The sequence below is a fragment of the Anopheles ziemanni genome, chromosome 2 (assembly GCF_943734765.1).
Source record: "Anopheles ziemanni chromosome 2, idAnoZiCoDA_A2_x.2, whole genome shotgun sequence".
Classification (NCBI taxonomy): Eukaryota; Metazoa; Arthropoda; class Insecta; order Diptera; family Culicidae; genus Anopheles; species Anopheles ziemanni.
The window spans coordinates 5489461-5509441 of NC_080705.1; the positions used below are offsets into that span (position 1 = coordinate 5489461).

General features: G+C 43.5%; 1 protein-coding gene across 1 annotated transcript; it reads left to right on the top strand.

Annotated features, from left to right (window-relative positions):
• Positions 1–270: 270 nt before the first annotated feature.
• LOC131284002 (dynein axonemal heavy chain 1) lies at positions 271–18537 on the top strand. The gene is made up of 2 exons (XM_058312893.1): positions 271–369; positions 15715–18537. Exons 1-2 carry the CDS (start codon positions 271–273, stop codon positions 18535–18537), a joined length of 2922 nt encoding a protein of 973 aa, XP_058168876.1.
• Positions 18538–19981: the final 1444 nt, after the last annotated feature.

Genomic DNA, 19981 nt, shown 5'->3' on the forward strand with positions numbered 1-19981 from the left:
AGCCAAACAATGTTTATGAGTGATGTCGCCCCACTGCCCCACCTTTCCTCCATCGGCCCCAAATGCAGGGGAGGGAAAAAAGCTGCCAGGGAAAGAGATAACGTGCGTACGTGTAAGGATGGATGTGCGCAGCGGGAAAATGATTCGCCGGAAAAATGGCACACCCCCGGACCCCGGGATGAAAATGAATGATAAAAGGGTATTGTTGTATCATCAAAATGTTATACTCTTCGTTTTCTGGCTCATTATAATAATGAATAATAAAAGAAAATGCGACGCCCGTGTCGGCTGGCGTTGGTACACTGGGATGCGGGAGCCGGCATTCCTTCGAACACGCACACTTGTGGGCGAACGATGCGCATGCTGGAGGTAGGTTGAAAGATTTTTCCTTACATTTCGAATGTAAGTAAGATGGATCATTATAAAATACAAAATTGAAATATACTAAAGCAATGTTTAAAGAAAATTTAGCAATCATGTAAAATACATTTGCGATTTTCTTGGGCGAAAGTGTCACCGCCTACTTTGAACCAGTTTTGTGTTGCATCCAACGAGAGAGAAAAGAAATAATTCCTTTCAACGACACCAAACACGAAAGCCACCGTTTCGGATGTGCAGGTGTATGTAATTGGGGACAAAAAAAAAAAGTTTCCACAGACAAAAGCCACCAGACATTTTCCAACTGGCGTCAACACACGAGTGCTAGTTTGTATTTAGCCCAAAAGTATGTGCACTCCATTACTTAACTCTCCGCACGATATGTTATTTTTCCCCCCTTCGCTTCTTTTCTTTTACAGCCCACCATGATCATCACCATCACCATCATCATCGTCGTCATCTTCTTCATCCACCATGAAACCATCCACGAAATTGTTTATATTCGAACAGCAGCACTTTGCTCTCGCGGCTCGAATGTCACCGTGGTATTTGGGTCGCCATGGACCAAACGTTGTGTGTGTGTGTGTGTATGAGAGAGTAATAACCGACACGTTACGTGAGGAAAAACACTGGAGTGAAATGGGTGACGGGGGGGGGGGGGGGGGGGCAGATACCTTGCGGATTGTGAAAACATACTCGCTGCACATCACATGATATATTCACATTTTGTGCCAGCTTTTTATGACACTCCATGCAGCACCCTCACCCTCCCTCCGGCAAGCGAAGGGTAAAGGATGGTTGGTGGTGGGTTTTCCCCTTTCCATCACCATAAAACCACCCAAACACCCCCGTCTCCCTCCCCAAGCCCTTGGGCCACATTTAGATCCCAATGTAAGCGCTGGAGTGCGCTTTTAGATGATCACGAGTGGCGTGAATAAAATACGCCCTCGAAAATGAGCGTAGATTAGCGGCATCCTGCGAGTCGGTTATTTATGTTGCCCACTAGCACCCTCGTCCACCCCCTGCCACTGCTACCAGTCGCGTGTAAAATGGCGCACTCGTAAAAACTACCCCTTCAGGAGACACCTTCCGACGCAAGGAGCATCGTCCCGCCAGCGACATGAACATGTTCATTGGCCTCGTTGGGACTGGCACGCAGCATTTGGGTGTATGTGTGTGTGTGTGTGAGCCACATGTCGGAAAGGTTTTCGGGAGAGGAATTAGCCAACTTTTCCACCGACGTCCAAAAACGTGCATCTTCAACCTCGGTTAATGGACATTCTCTTCGTGCCAGTTTCGTTGCGGGTTCCGAGTGAGTTTTCCTCGCGTTTTGGAAGCCAACCTTTCCTTGGTCCGTCCGTCCGAAAGGAACGACCATCCAAAGTCGGCCCTAAGATCTAAGGCCCAGTGGTTCAACCTTAGATGTTTTCCAACAACCCGGACGGACGGCAAGATGGCAAAAAATCCGACATGTGTCAGAGCGTAAAAGAGCCATTCCGGGCTTCCGGGTGCAGCACGCAACACATCAGTGTGCGCCGGCGAATCCCTTCAAGGAAACCCTAGGCACACGTCGGGGCGAGCACATAATATGCGCCGGCATTCTGTGCCGTTGAATTCTGTCTCCCCCCCGGGGGGAAAGCCTGATTATCTGTGCCTTGATCCTTTTGGCTTTGTGACCACCCCGATGCCATTGTTGCCGGCACGGCATGCGGCAGGCAGCGATATGCGATGATAATCAATAAAAGATTCTGCCAACCGAACGAACCACCTCCTTTCTTCCTTCCGCAAGTAACATAAAAGAGAGAAGATAAAACATTTAGGTGACACAAAAGGCGAAGACGTTGCTTTTGATGCGTCGTGCGCGCCGGTAGAGTTTCGTGATGGAACCATAATCTCTTGCTTTGTGCAGGTGGAATTTAAGGGAAAAGCTGTGCCAGGTGAAGTTAAAATGATCTAAGACTCGCAGAATTTTCTTCGTTCTTAACACATAATTTAAAGTATACTAAAATAAACTCTTAACAAATTATTAGAACAAATAAGGTTATAAATATTAGTTAATTTTTTAATAAATTTAATCTTGCATTAAAAAATGTTGTTTTGAATAAACAAATTTCGTAATGCACTCATCTGTTTGAAGATGGTTTGATAAGAAATGTGTTTTCTTCTCAATTAAATGCCGAAAGATCTTAACCCAATTACCCGATACTTTCATTACATTAACCTTATAAAGTACAAGTCATTACTAAGAACCGAAACAAACATTTCTCCTCGCCAAAACACTATAACGCTTCATGAGCAGCGTTGATACAATCAGTGGCAAATGGAAAATGTGCCCTAAATTAGGCGTGAAAGCAAGCAGCCAAAAATAAATGTGTGCCAAACGATGACGAACGTAGTCTTGCGCTGAAGAGCAACATTAAACCAACAGGGGCAACGGCATATTTAATCATATTTTTCACCAAGAAAAATAAACCTTCACTGGGAATGCAAAACAAAAACGCAAAAGGAAAGGTAAATGGACAGAAGGAACGGAAGGTTTTTTTTTTCGCGTAGACTGAAAGATGAAGCGAGCGACGTAAGAACACATTTCAACAACAGCCGTATCTGATTCTCCCCCGGCTCCGATTGTGCTCCGATTTCGTGCGCCTCGGGAGATGGAAACCCATCGATTTCCTTTGGGACCAGCCCGACACAAGCTAGCCACGAAAACGAAAACACCAAAAGACCTCGAAGCAAAACACGGAAACAAAAAATCAAACAATTCGTGTAAGAAATCGAAAGCAAGCAGAGAAAAAATAAGTCCATTCTCCGGGGAGATAGGAAGATATGTTTTCCGACCGCGCGGAGTCCTCGCTTTTCCCGGAACTGCCGTTCGCGAGATCGTCCGCTCGCTGATGGAGCTTTCGCCAGTGGTTTTTTTTTCTGTCCTTGTTTTCCCGCATTTTCAGATAGAACTTCAAACACCGGGGCACGCTGTCGTACCGCCGTACGACATGCCGTCATCGATTCCCGGGAAGCTGAAGTAATGTTATTTTAATGACTTATTTATAATTTCATACGAGACCTCCCCCGGGCGGGTGTCCTTTCCGGAACCGGCACATACATCTCCGGTCGAAAACATTCCACCAGCGGGAGAGATGTCTTCCGGATCCGGAAAACCAACCAGCGCCAAGTTCCAAGCCCATTCTGTTTGTTTACCATTTGGGCAAAAGAAAACGATATACACCCACACACACACGGACACGCACGTGAAAGCACGGGAATCGTAATTCCGAACCAGTGGATATGGAAAACAAAAACATCAGAAGAAAAACATAAACATGTCGTTCCCGGGTAGGCATTCAGGTGGTCTGTTGTTTGGTAGAACCGTGAAAATACCGCAAATTAACTGATGAAAGAACGCACAGAAGATAAGGTTTCTCGGGAAGATGAATTTGACATGAGGGAAAATAAAATATATCGAATGGCATAACGAAAGGATAATAAAATACAGGTTGGATAATATGGTCTTCGATATAAATAAAACGTAGAGAGCAACCGTTTTAGATTTGGATTAGTTAATCATAAAGCCGTAATAAATTCATTATGTCATTGACAAATAATTAGAAAACGATAAAACAAAAAAAAAAGATAGCGAATTTTGAAAAACCAGAGTGAGAACCCAAAGTTGTTACAGCATTACAACAACCAAAATCGAACCTAAGCAGAATCCCCTGAAACTCACAATAATTGCCCTCGAACTTTTCAGATGAGTTTTCCACGCCCTGACGGTCGAAGAGTAAAAATTCTAATTAACACTTACAGGCCCCGGGAAAGCAAACCTCTCGCTTTCCGAAAACCCATCGAAAGTTCGATGCAAATGGTTTGTGGGGACAGTTCTTAAGAGCGCTTTTCCTACGTACGGGAGGGAAACGTATCGGATGTCGTTGGGATCCCGATCGTTGAGTGGGTTGGGTTTCGGACCGAATCTGCAACAATACACCATCCGAAACGTCCCGGAACGGCCTCCTCTCTCTCTCTCTTCGGTCATTCAATTAAAAACGAACCCACCTTTTTCAGGGGTCCGATTCTCGATTGGATGGAGGCTAGTCCTGTCCGGCTCCGGCAGTTGTAATGAAGCTTATTGTGTGCAGCTCTACTCGGGAGGTACTTCCGAGAAATACTGGCCAGTCGAAAAGCGTCGTCCAGTGAGGAGGGTGGGTTTCTCCCGGTGCATCGATGCACACTGCAACGAATGACGCTAAGGCAAGCGACTCGATCGATAAGACACACTTGGAAGCGCAGGTTGCATTTCGGTTCGGTTTCGGTTCCATCCGATTTGCATTCCATCCCTGACGCGTTGCAGCATGGGGTAAAGGTTGGGGTGAGGTGGTTGGAAAGCGGCCATGCGTGTACATTGGCGTGCGGAGATCTCGGAACCCCCTTTCTCGTCAGCGTATGCTGATGAGCATACACACGTGTGGTGACGGGCGAATTTACATCACTGCCAGTCATCGCCCGGACCGGCAATAACGGAAACCAATATCGATTGGTTTGGTTTACGTGAAAGAAATACAAAGTAATTGCACCGACCATGCGAACACCATGGTCGCCCCGCACGTACGTGCACGTACGAGTGAGTCGTATTTGTTTTGCCGTATCACTGGCCGAAAGATGTTTATCCAGGCTCACAAGACGTATGCTAATGTGGAGAGCAAACAGCAGGACCCGGCTGTCGACGCAAAAGTCATGTATCGAGGGAATCGACTTGCTGTAGGGTTTTCCCTTTTTTCCCTACGAAGCCAATTTGGGCTTGTAACCGAACGTCGCCAAATCGGTGACAGCAAATTTTCACTCGAATATAATGGCACATATTCTGAAGTCTTCCAGCAGCTTTTCCAAATGGTACTAAATAATTGAACTCATGAGTTCTTCATATTAAAACCAACAGGAACAGTCTAAATTTGCTTGAAGGAATTTCTGAAAGCACGAGCTACGAATCACCACAATGATTGATACGATGAGTCAGGAAGGGAGGGATCATTTCCACGTGTCGGTCGAGTGTTACACATTTATCAAAAATAATTGTTAACATTACCGTGGGCGCTCGGGCGGGGAAAACTGGATGACTTCACTTCCCAACTCCGAGGCGCCTTTTGTAAAATAGCAAAGATAAACACAATTGCCAAAGGAACACAACTCTCGCTAGTCATTCCCAGTGTGTGCGTGGAAAAGCAATTTCCCAGCGAAACTTGTTTCGAAAACTCGCACACGTGTCGGTGCTTTTCCGGGTGGCTTTTTCCGCCTCGTCCTGGGAAAGGGTGGGAGGCGGTGTGATATCGCTCTCCAGTTTTCCCGCGCAATGATTGATATTCTTCGCTAACTGCTGGCGTTTACAGTTTGCATGAACGACGCTAATTGAAGCATTATTCTGGGCGGAAAAGTCTCCAACATTCGGTACACATCGAAACGTCAATCGAACGGGTTTTTCCGAAGAACGTGGCACGGTCTATCAAACGCGACGTTCCATTCCGTTGGTCGCCGAGAAGAAACTTTTCTTCTTTCACCTGGAAAAAGGAATGGGAGAAGGTAAGGGAAGAAAAAAGGGCGTTGGGAAGGAGCGGAAAAACTTCCGTTCCCGTTTCGTTTGTCATTGTTGGGCGACACAATAGAGACAGAACGGCGTGACGGTTATCGAAACACGCGCCCCGGGTTCGGGAAAAGACGATTCCTTTGGACACATGCACGTTTCATCCTTTCCTTTTGAAAATCTCTCGATTGATTCGGGAACAACAATAATATGTTGCCGTTTTCCCCCCTGCCGGTGTTGGCGGTTTATATTTTCCAACCCAGCAAACCTAAATCGCCCCGAAAATGTTGAAGCCATCTCCTTTCGAGCCCCCGGAAAAACGGAAAGCCACACGGTGGGCCGGTCGAGGAAAATGCCACACCGTCAGCAGGACAAACCGACACGACAGGAAAATCCATAATCGATATGAATGATATGAGAAAAGTTAATAAAACTAAATTCTCCAACTTTCAGCACCGAAAGCCAACCAACGTCTTCGGTGCCGGAAAAGCGTTTGTGGGCAGGATGGCGGTGGAGGGTATCCATTTAGAAGCTGTGGGAAACTGTCTCAGCTTGATGTTGTTGGAATGCTTTCCTATATTCCTATAAGCCATCCTCATCCGGTGTCACCCACACCTTCGCCTTGCAACAGGGTTCCGAAGATTGTTCATGTGATTTCCAGGGAAGAAATATCGAAGCGGAAATCGGCTAGATTTCCGGAGATGTGCCGTGAGGTTTTCTTTGATGCACCGTTAGCTGGGAAAAGGGGGGGGGCAAAAGTTTCCACCGGTGACACATTTGAAAAGGCTTTACTAAGAAATTTACCAACCAAGATCAACTTCGTCGGAATGAACAGGACGATATAATCCACTCAGTTTTTACTCATACTCTCGTCACACGGACAATACATGAAGTAAGTTCTGCCTATTACTTATCACTGACTTTTGTTAAGTCAATCGAACTAACGTTACATACATTCAATCCATTTGATGTATTTCATACTACATCAGAACATATCAAAGGTACAACAATGAGGAAAAGTAGAATTAAACAAACATTACACCATTCAAATGTTGCTAATGAATGGTTTTTAAACCACAAAATGGTTGTTCGAGCTGGACAGTCTAATCCGATTCCGCTGTTCTTAATCTGCACAATCATATCCAAGCATGTTGGTCTTTTTGTTTCGGACGACTCATTAGTCAAGACAACGCAAGCGTATACATTGTGGACAACGCCATCGCATACATTGTGGACATCGCCAGAGCATACATTGTGAGTCAACATTCGATCATCGCGACGCGGCCCCCGGACCACAACATTATGCTGAGTTGCAGCTTCCCATAGCAACGCGGACCGCCCGCATTATGCTGAGTTGCAGATTCCCGCAGCGACGCGGACCACCTAGAATCAGAAAACCGTGAACCAACGATCCAGATCGCGAACCGATCATCAGTTGGTATCCAGCATCCGAACACGATAGTTGGGTATTAACCCGCACATATGTTGTAGGAAATAAAGTTTAAGTTTTTTTAAAACTCAAACACCCGCAGCAGTGCGTTAACTGGCGCCCGAATAGGGACCGCGCTATGTGAAATTAAGTACAAGTGAAAGTGAAAGTAACCACGCTAGAGTGATAGTTACCACCGAATCCCAAACTTAAAAAGACTTTCCTGATCGCCGAGTGCAGCCGTGTAAAAAGGATCCCGAGTCACCTGTGCAGTTAGCAGCTCACACAGGACAAAAAGGAGCCATCCATTACACCGAGAAGGAAGTCATTCACAGCCGGTTTTCCAGAAACTAAACTACGCCCGCTAGAGGAGCAGTAAAACACAACGCCCGTCAGAGGAGCATCATAAATCATAAAACCATCGCCCGATACAGGATGCGTATGGTACTGTAAGTAACAAAAAAAACAGTAAGTAAAAATTGTGAAACAAACACAAAATTGTGAAACAAAAATCAAGTGATTACAAAAACGCGATTAACAAATATTAAGTAAAATTACCTAGTGAAGTGAAAAACGTGTTAAAACAAACAAAAAATCCTGGAGGATCTTATAAATTCATTACAATCTTTTTCCTTCAAAATGTCGAGACCAGACCTTGACCAAATTATTAACCGCATTGCCGCACTCGAAGCGTGCAATGTCGCCCCCGCTCAGATCGATTATTCCGATCCACCGCTTTATTTTACAAAGCCAGATGGAACAAGTGTAAATCCCGAAAGTATTGAAAAAATCCCTGATTTGGTAAAGGATCTACCAAATTTCACTGGGGATCCCAGCGAACTGAATAGCTGGTTGAGTGACGTAGACAGCTTGGTAAAACTGTACCAAACTAAAAGTACAGACACACTTGAACGCCAAAACAAATACCATATGATCTGCAAATTCATTCGCAGAAAAATCCGCGGTGAAGCGAACGATTCACTCGTTGCTTCAAACGTAGGCATTAATTGGAACCTGATCAAAAAAACATTGGTCACGTATTACGGTGAAAAGAGAGATTTGGAAACATTAGACTTCCAACTTATGAGCGTGCAGCAGAAGAACCGCTCACTGGAAGTATACTACGACGAAGTAAATAGATTGCTCTCGCTTATAGCAAATCAAATAAACACTGACGAAAGATTCACACACCCCGAAGCCTCAAGAGCTTTAATCGAAATGTACAACAAAAAAGCAATCGATGCTTTCATGAGAGGACTAGATGGAGACGTTTATAAATTCATTAGAAATTATGAACCGACATCCCTTGCAGGAGCGTACAGCTACTGCATTTCATTTCAAAATATTGAGTGTAGAAAAATGCTAACCAAACCAAGGCCATATATCCCACCAACGGCACCAAGGAATATGATTCCCTTACCGCCACCAACGCCCATAAGGTATACAAATCCACCTCCGCCACCAAGGCCTTACCATCCCAAACCGTTCACGGGAAACAGAAATTTTAATAATTTCGCCCAAAAGAACAACCAACATTACCAACAAAAACCATTTAACAATTTTCAACGTCAACCGCCACCAGAGCCTATGGAAGTTGACCATTCCATCAGAACACAACAAGTGAACTATGGAAACCGCCCTAACTCAAACAACGTTCGACCCCCAAAACGTCCCAGGGTCAACAATATCCAAACACAGCCAGGATACTCAAATACGGTGAACCACATAACGGATGCCAATCCGCCACAACAATTCGAAAACGGTAACCCCGCGAACAATACAATAGATAACAACACATTACAATCGTTCGAGAGATACCTCCGAACCATTGAAAAACAAGAAGGATGCAACTTCAGTGACACTGTCGAAGTCGCAGAACTTAATTTTTTAGACTAAACTCGGCGTTGCCTTATTTTCTTTTTTATGGTAACGCCTCGGAGCCATTAAAAATGCTCATTGATACCGGTTCTAATAAAAACTATATCCACCCGAAACATGCTAAAATTTCCCATAAAATCGATAAACCATTTTATGTATCTTCAGTAGCAGGAGACATAAAAATCGAAGCTTATTCACAAGCTCGACTATTCAAACCATTTTCAGATAAAATGTTAAAATTTTGCCATCTTGAAAACTTGAAATCATTCGATGCCATAATAGGGCACGATTCACTGAAAGAAATCAAAGCAGTTATTGACACAGCCAATGATGAATTAATCATTGACGGCATAAATGTAATACCCCTACAACAATATGAACTACAGGAAGTAAATAAAATAAACATCCGCGATAGTCATCTCAACCAAAACGAAAAAATACAGCTACATAACCTATTACAGGAATATCAGGATCTTTTCCAACCACCTGATTCTAAATTACCTTTTACCTCACAAGTAAAAGCTACCATAAGGACAAAAAATGAATCGCCAATCTACAGTAAAACTTATCCTTATCCCCAAGCACTTAAAGGTGAAGTTAACAGGCAAATTGAAAAACTACTAAATGATGGAATCATCAGACCTTCAAAATCCCCATACAATGCACCAGTGTGGATTGTTCCAAAAAAACTGGACGCTGCCAATGAAAAAAAATATAGACTTGTCATAGACTACAGAAAATTAAATACTCAAACAATAAGTGATAAATATCCTATTCCGGATCCATCTACTGTTTTAGCCAATTTAGGCTCAAATAAATTTTTCACTACCCTTGATCTAGCATCAGGATTTCATCAAGTACCCATGTCGGAGAACGACATCGAAAAAACTGCATTTTCGATAAACAATGGAAAATATGAATTCGTACGCATGCCCTTTGGATTAAAAAATGCACCCTCCATATTCCAACGCGTCATGGACGACACATTAAGAGAACATATAGGAAAAATATGTCACGTTTACATCGATGACATTATCATTTTTAGTGAAACAGTTGAAGAACATCTGCAAAATTTGAAAATTGTCTTAGACACATTGCGAGCCGCAAATTTCAAAATACAGCCAGACAAATCCGAATTCTTAAAAACAGAAGTAGAATTCCTCGGATTCATTGTCTCAAGTGAAGGACTTAAACCAAACATAAAAAAAGTTGAAGCCATAAAAAAATTCCCAGAACCACAGAACCTTAAAGAACTGAGAAGATTCTTAGGACTATCAGGTTATTACCGCAGGTTTATTAAAAACTATGCACACTTGGCAAAACCCATCACAAAACTCCTAAGAGGGGAGGATGGCCATCGCCAAATTTCAAAAAACGAATCAAAAAATGTTCCTATTAAATTTGATCAAAATGCAAAGAACGCATTCCAAACCTTGAAAGACATAATATCTTCTAATGATGTTTTAGTTTTTCCAGATTTCCAGAAGCCATTTGAACTGACAACAGATGCATCAGATAAAGCACTAGGAGCTGTGCTTTCACAAAAATGCCACGACGGAGATAGACCAATAACCTTCATTTCCCGAACTCTTTCCCAAACTGAGGAAAATTATGCAACAAACGAAAAGGAGATGCTTGCCATCGTGTGGGCACTACATACACTGAGAAATTTCATATACGGAGCGAAAATTAATATCCAAACTGATCATCAACCATTAACATTTGCTTTATCACCGCAGAACAACAACGCAAAGCTGAAAAGATGGAAATCATTCATAGAGGAACATGATTACCAGTTATGCTACAAACCAGGAAGATCGAACGTCGTAGCCGACGCCCTTTCAAGAATACAAATTAACTCATTAACACCAACCCAGCATTCAGCTGATGAAGACGATAATTCATATATTCCTTCAACAGAAGCACCTATTAATGTTTTCCGCAACCAACTAATATTTAAAATCGGAACTAATTCCTCTTCCGAACTAATAAGCCCTTTCCCGAAATTTAAAAGGCATATTTTCATTGAACCAAATTTTACTACTGATTTTATCAAAGATAAATTCAAAAAAATTATTAATCCAAACGTAATTAATGGAATTCATACAGATGAACAAACAATGGGAATTATCCAAGAAGTCTATAAAAACCTTTACAATCCAAAAACAGTTAAAGCTAGATTTTCTCAAATACAAGTTGAAGATCTTTGCGACGTAGAAAAACAAATCGAAGAGATTAAAAATATCCATAATTTTGCACACAGAAATGCTAAGGAAAATTCATTGCAATTTATAAAAAAATTCTACTTCCCCGGAATGAGAAAAAGTATTCAAAATATTGTTAAAAATTGTGAGATATGCAAAACCGAAAAATACGATAGAAAACCACAAGTATTTATACCAGTAAAAACACCAATACCGACATATCCAGGAGAGATAATTCATATTGATATATTTGCATACAACGCAAACTTTTTATTTATCACGTCAATCGATAAATTTTCAAAGTACGTTAAAATTCGACCGATAAAATCGAAATCAATCGCTGACATAAAGGAAGTATTACTACAACTTTTATATGACTGGGACTTGCCAGCCCAAATTGTTATAGACAACGAATGTACTTTTGTATCGAATGTAATCGAACAATCAATACTAAATCTAGGAGTCAAAATCTTCAAAACTCCAGTTAATCGTTCAGAAACGAATGGTCAAGTAGAGAGATGCCATTCGACTATCAGAGAAATAGCGAGATGTACGAAAAAACTCAATCCAGAAATGAGTATTATAACATTAGTGCAACAAGCCGTTTATAAATATAATCATACTATTCACTCATTTATAAAGGATACACCAAGAAATGTGTACGTAGGAGAACGATCAGATGATCCACAAGAAAGAGCAAGAATAAGAGAAGCTACAAATGAAAGAATACTCGAAATATTCAAAAAGAATGATGAAAAAATCAAAGATGAAAAATATAAAGACTATGAAGAAAATGAATACGTATATGAAAGGAAGAAAACAAATAATAAACGCGACAGTCGTTTTAATATAATGAAAGTAAAGGAGAATCATCCAACTTATATAATCGATTCGAATAATCGAAAAATTCATAAAATGAATCTAAGAAAATAAGGAAGAAATATTAATACACTCTTTGAAATTCTTTTAACTATCGTTACAGAGTGATTACAACCCTGTTGATCAAGCTTATTGTAGCAGATATAAGCATATATGATCTAAGTAATAATCCCTTAGCTATAATACCAATAAGTAAAGCTAAAGTTCAAATCGGATATGTAAGGACGATACATCCAATCGATTTATCAAACATAGAAGAAGCAGTAGAAAAAACGTTAGAAGAAATTCCAAATGGAATCTATACGGCATCAATTGAAAGTTTGATTAATATAAAAGCTAGAACGCTACAGGAAACCTTTAGAAAGATTAGACCGTTTACAAACAGAGAAAAACGATGGGACACGATCGGAAAAGTTTGGAAATGGATCGCAGGAAATCCAGACGCAGACGACCTACACATTATTAACTCTACGATAAACTCCCTAATTGCTGAAAACAACAAACAAGTAGTTATCAACCAAGGTTTAAATGAACGACTCCAACAAATAACAGAAGTCGCCAACACGGTTATCAACATTGAAAATCAACGATACGAAACGCACCAGACAGAGATTCGTCAATTAATCCTGTTATCAAACATGAACATGCTACAAGAAAAATTAGAAGTAATTGAAGATGCCATCATACTCGCGAAACACGGGATTCCAAGCAGCAAGCTACTATCCCTAGATGATCTAAACTCCATAGCCCAATTCCTAGAGAGTAACAACATTACTTACCGTACTCCAGAGGAATTGCTAGGGCAATCAACTGCGCAAGTTGCTGTAAACCAAACGCATATTATCTACATACTAAAGTTCCCCAAAGTAACCACACAAATGTACGAATACGAATACATTGACTCCATAATCCAGCACGAGAGACGGATTATCGTAAAACAAAATTTCATAATACGAAATCGAACGCATGTATTCGAAATTACGGAAAGATGCCAAGAGCAGGAAGATTTCTACATATGCCAACAAGTAAATCTGCAACAACCCACCAAATGCATAGAAAAACTCGTGAAACGAGAAGACGCCGAATGTCAATACGAAAAAATTTACTCGAAAGGATTGGTGAAACGCATTAATGACGCCAATATTCTCATTAATGATGCAATCGCAGAAATATCGTCAAATTGCAGTAATGCAAACCAAGTATTGAACGGGTCATACTTGATACAATTTGAAAATTGCAACATAATCATCAACGGAGAAATTTATTCAAACAATGAAGCCATCATTCCCGGTAAACCATACCACTCGACAGCGGGAATAAAAGTCAACATAAGCGAAATTGAAGACAGACCACCGATAGAATATCTAAACAATCTTACGTTGCAACATCGAGAAACGCTACAAAGTATAAATCTACAGAACAACTCCATCAAATGGAAAATTCATGCATTCGGAGGAACTTTCATGTTACTATTCATATGCGCAACCGTAATCTGCTTATTTGTCAATCGAAAGAGAATGGTAAAAGTAAACATAAACCAAGAACCGCAACGCGGAGAAACATTCGTAAGCAGACCAACATCATTCCACGCAGCAACAAGACTTTGAGGACAAAGTCATTTAAGAAGGGAGGAGTCAAGACAACGCAAGCGTATACATTGTGGACAACGCCATCGCATACATTGTGGACATCGCCAGAGCATACATTGTGAGTCAACATTCGATCATCGCGACGCGGCCCCCGGACCACAACATTATGCTGAGTTGCAGCTTCCCATAGCAACGCGGACCGCCCGCATTATGCTGAGTTGCAGATTCCCGCAGCGACGCGGACCACCTAGAATCAGAAAACCGTGAACCAACGATCCAGATCGCGAACCGATCATCAGTTGGTATCCAGCATCCGAACACGATAGTTGGGTATTAACCCGCACATATGTTGTAGGAAATAAAGTTTAAGTTTTTTTAAAACTCAAACACCCGCAGCAGTGCGTTAACTCATTTCTTCGAAAGGCTGAGTCAAGAAGTTTAATTAAAAACTATTCTTCTCCGCCCGACTTAATGCACATTGAGATCCGAAGCTGTTCCTGCAAATCCGCATGGCTCGGACGCATTACTCGTCCGGGGTTTCCGTTTTATTCCCACTAATCGGATAAAGCGTACCATTGTCAAGAAATCAACCGAAAGAGAGAGAGAACCACGAGGGTCGGAGGAATTTTAGAAACAAAAACGTTTTGAGCAGTCCGAAGAAAAACGCTTACACACACTTCAAGAAAGGAGAAGATTGACCATTTTGCGGTCAGAAAGTTTCGTACCGGACGGAACGCCACGCCGTCCGGTGCACGAACGGATGAAGGAAAAATCGCCACAACAAACATGCAGCCCTCCCTCACGGACCCATCGAGGTTTTCCCAGCTTCGTTTATCTCTTGCGATGCCGACCTTCCGGGGTGCGCCATTTTTTCTCATCTTCTTCTGAGCCTAGCAAACAAATGGTCCTCACTGAAAAACACAACACCGGAGCGTTGAAGAGATAAAAAAATGCTGCTCGCCACAAATGGACATCTCTTTTGATTGGCATTGTTCGAGGCCCGTGTTTTGGCTCGGACTGGCTTTGGCTCGGAAGGGGGAGGGTTTGGGGAACGGTGGAAAAAGATAAACTTTAAAGGAAGCAAAATACACAACCGCAAAAACCGACCAACTCAAAAGAAATAGAATAAATATCCCTTTCTTCGCCCGTTCGGAGCTCATCTACTGCCGGGGTTCGGTTCGTTTGATGTGGGGTGAAAATGAGCGCCATGTTTTTCGTCTGTTTCTCCCTTCCGTCGGTCCAACGTCCTTGGTGTTTGCGGAACATTTAGGATTTGAATATTTTCTGGAAAACTAATTTAATCAACCGGACGCTATTATAAAGTGGTGTTGCTCAACCTTCGATTTATGCAAACGAATAATTCGTAACGAAGAGTTGAAATCGATATCGACAAGAATATTTTTCATTCCAAAACATGCTGTTTTATTCATTGCATGTCGTACGTTTCATCTTGACGTTTGCCATGGAAACCTTTTGCATTTATTAAGTTTTTAAAAATCATCCAAGAAACCTGTTCCATTCGAAAGCCAATAACTCAATAGTTGTAAAGTGCCCACAAGTATTGCTTTAACCCATTCGAAACTGTGGTGAAAATGAGCCGAAAACCATCACTATTTTCCTGGCATAACGAACACCACTTGCCATGGCACGTTTCATTACCAGAACAGGCTTCCAAGAATAAGTTCTTAAACAATTTTTCTGGACATTGTAAAACTGGTTCTCTCGTATGTAGCTATTCTAAGCTAAGCTAGTATAGCACCATTATATTTACTCTTGATTTACTTCCAGGTTAAACGTGCTGTAAAATACCAATTCATTCCCGATTACTCGATCCAATGCATTAATAAAGTAGCACATCTTGAAAATATTCTTACGGAAGAAGGGATCAAAGATACAGACCTCCATATTCGAGTTCCTGACAAACCTGCTTTAAACTCCAGTGCCTCCTTTCTACCGCTGGAATTATTCGACGATTTGGAGTACGATTGTTTTTGCGCGGAAGCAACCGAGTTGTGGCAGAAATCGGAGGCCTTCGCCTTCATTCCGACTTCGCTTCATTGGGAACGAGTCAGTGTAGAAAAGCACCATCCCGCCACTAATCGTTGGGAAGTGACGATGCTGAACGGCACCAACGCTGGCTCGAATCATATGGTTCCTCGCCTTCTTCTATATTTTGCATTTGAGAACCCCTGCAAATACGCTGATCGCCTCAAGACCGCCATCGTCGAACGACGGGAGGCTGTAAACGCCATCCGATTTCGATTCCTTTGCTCGTACGTATTCAATGATGGTCACTACGCTCCTGGGAAAATGCTCGAGCAGAGTATTCGCCGTCGTTCGAACAGTGATGAGGTGTATGAGGTGTTCAAGAGAATATTTGAACAATACCATATTGCACTGGCAGTCGGGACACATTTGAACGAAGATACAACTTTTGTAATTAAAAAGCCCCAACTGAACAGAAGGTCTACATACAGGACGCTTTTCGCCAAAAAAGAAGCCGTAAACTTTGATGAGCTACTAGATCTCTTTCGTCGCAAAACGTTGTTGGTCGACAAGAACGTATTTCACGCCTTAGCTCTAGTGAACCTCGAGTGTGAGATGGTACGAAAACTTCCGCTGTTCATCGCTACATCCGAGCAGGCAATGGCGCTCGATGACTTTGAAAAGCAGAACCTTGCGCAGATAGCAAAGACCATGAAGTACCTCCAGAACACCTGGATCGAACGAACTACAATGCATCTGCACCGGACACTGTCGCGGATCGGACCAGGTAATTTCAATATCGGAGTGACGCAGTGGACAATTTACTCCAAATTGAAATTGAAACGACTCGTGAACCAGATACAGTATCGGATGCAAGATGCTCTCCGGAGTCTTCTGCTTGGCGCAACCCGTGAGTACGTAGACTTTTTGGTGAACGATTGCAACGCTGTTTGGGATATCGAGGAAGACTACTCTTGGGATGGCAACCTCATCGACAGTCCCTTTGTACCGTCAAGACCGGCAGTGTTTAGTCTTACCCTAGAGATGGGACCTGAAGCACCGTACTATTCAACTGAGCCAGGAAGGTTTCCGGAACTCTTGGAGTACATCATGGACGATACGGTGAAGCAAAGTCATTTCATCCACACGGTCGAGCCATCGCTGATCCAATCACTCATCTTCTCCGGAGATCTATACCTGTCTTCGGTCGGGCTGATAGACCAAGCTATGGTCGAACGTCGCAGTAAGCTGTTGGATTACTACAAAAAGGCACTCCTGCCCCTTCGCTCGTATGCCGCACGATACGGAGCCTACAAGGAGCTCTTCTTCACCGATATCAAAGAGTTTATTGAACGCGCGAAGTCGGCTGACAAACCTTCATCGGAAATCAAAGAGGACATTGCGCTTCAGATCCGGTTGCGGGAGAATCTAGAGCACACGGTACCTCTCGAGATCAAAATCGGACCGTTCCTTATCGACGTGCAGCCACTTCGGAAGGTGTTGATTCGAAAACGACAGGAGTTGACCGTGGCACTGTTAAAAATGCTCACGGAAAAGCTCCAACTCAAGACGGCCGCCATGATAGCGGACTATAACGCCATCAGCGAGCGCATATGCGAAAAGCCGGTCTCGATCGAGCATATATACGATATCCGCCAGTACATGGAGACGGTGCCGGACATGGTGGCCCGCATGGAAGACCGCATGAAAGGGATACTGTACGAGTACGAGATATTGGACGGCTTTCTGTGGAATCTACCGGATACCGACTTTCAGCAAAAGTGGAACGCCCTTTCCTTCCCCCGCACGGTCGTAAAGCAGATGGATAAGGTGCGGGAGTTCCACGAGTCCGAGGTGGAGAAGTTCCGCAAGCAACAGTTTGCCGACGAAGCGTCGTTCACGGCCAGTATCGAGGACGTTAATGTCTACATCTCCAAGTTCACCATGCTGTACGACGTGTCGAAGGTGGCAGAGATGGCGGTCGAGGTGCGGCGTCTTTGGAAGACCCTGCAGGCACTCATCGACCAAGGGCATACGATGAATCGCCGCCAGGAGTTGTTCGAGATGGCACCGATTAGCTTGAATAATCTATTCGAGCTCCGGAATAACTTCGCCACCTACCGGGATCTGTGGACGGTCGCCGCCGACTATCTGAAGCTGGAGGAGTCCTGGATTGGCAACCCGCTCGCAAGCGTCGATCTGGAAGGTGTCCGACGGGGCCTCCAACAGGCGCACGATAGCCTCAAAGACTTACTACCCCTGTTCGTCGATCAGCCGCAACTCTTGGCGGTCGTTGAGCACTTTCTGCAGGTGGTGGAGACGTTCCGTCCGAACGTGGACATCATGGAGCTTCTCAGGTGTCCACACCTGGAAGCGATCCACTGGAGTCAGCTAGCGAAGGAGGTCGGTATCAAGGGCAAGCTCTCGATTGACGTTAGTTTCGATGTGTTCCTGGAGCATGGAATTCGCGGCCACGTTGGTACTGTTCGACAAATAGTGTCCAAAGCTGAAGAACAACGACTGGAACATGAACGGCGTCGAGAAGAAGAAGAACGAATTAGAAAGGAGCAGGAAGAATATAAAAGAGTTAGAGCTGAACATCGTCTGAAGCGGACTGATATTTAATAGACTCGGGAAAGGCACGAGCTAATTATATCCAACTACAAACTATATTATAATTTAATGAAGCTTCCGCTCTAATGTGACGTAGATCCCTCTTCCATTAAATAGTTTTCAAAAATATAGTCCCATTGGAACTGAGCAGGCCATGAATGATGCAAGAAGTTGTGATATTTAGGTAAGCAACAAATATGTCCTCGTGCCGTCAGCACAGTGGTTGTTCTCGTTACCTCATAATGGAGCCGGACAACTGACCCCGAACCGGAAGCTGCATGTTTTAATATTCCACTCCAGGGTCTCCGAGTGTGTCCCCGTTATTGTATTCATATTTCGGATCCACTCGGGCGAAGCAGAAAGCGGTCAGCACGAACATGTGCACTCCCGCTCGGAGGGAGTTGTCATGAACAACACCTGCGCTTCGTCGTGTGTTGCAAAGGCGCACCAGTTGCCACAACTTTCCATGGTGAAAAATGTGAACATCCCTCGTCCCTGCTTCCTCTCGCCTTCACCTCCGAAAGATAACAGGCACTCCTATCTCTCTAGCCCTGGTGTTTCGTGGGAAATGGTCTCATTAGTTCGCCAGCATGAACCTGGTGCACCCCAAGGAGGGCAACGACGACGGGACGGTGAGGGGGGTAAAAAAATAAAACGAATTCGTAAAATAAATATGACAACGCTCGGGGTTTTCCTGAGGAAACTCATCAAGCACCATTGGCCCTTGCACTGTATCGTCCCACAGCGTCCTCACCTCGACGAATGTGCTCGGGTGAAAGTTTTTCGGGTGAACGGAAGAAAAACAACAGGATGATAAAAGTGAATGCGAACGGACGGAGGGAAGCCCGGGCCGGATCTGGAACCGGACCGGAAAGCGTAAAACATCGGGCCAACGACGTTGCCGACCACCGTGCGGGAGTGGGCGAGTGGGGGAAAATCCGTGTGGCTAGTTATATTTTTTGGCATCACCGGTTTGCCGTTGCCGTTGGTGCGCCTTTATTGTTGCTATTATCGCCCGTGGATGTAAAATTAAGCATAAATATTTAATGAAAGTACAGTCGACGGTGCGCATGGTAGGGTGCGCTGTTTTCCTTTCGCCCGGCTGAATGTTGTATTATGTTTTAATACGCTACTCTCCGCCCAATCGACCGAGGCTGGGCGATTTTTGGTGATGTTTGCTTCCAGCATCCAGATTTCCTTTTCATTCCCCTCTCTCTCTCTCTTTCTCCTCCGAAAATCCACCGGGTTTTCCCATTTGCACCGCTGGCCATCGGGACAGGTGCCTTTTAAATCCCTTTCCGATCCGCTGGTTATTACACTTTTTAGCTCGCCACTAATTAAGGTTTTCGGGTAGAAGTCAACCAAGAGCCCGTTTTTATGCTCTGTTTTACATGTCTGGCAGCCAGTTTTTTTTTGTACCGGCCACAACCAGGTTCCTTTATCTATGGTAATTGGA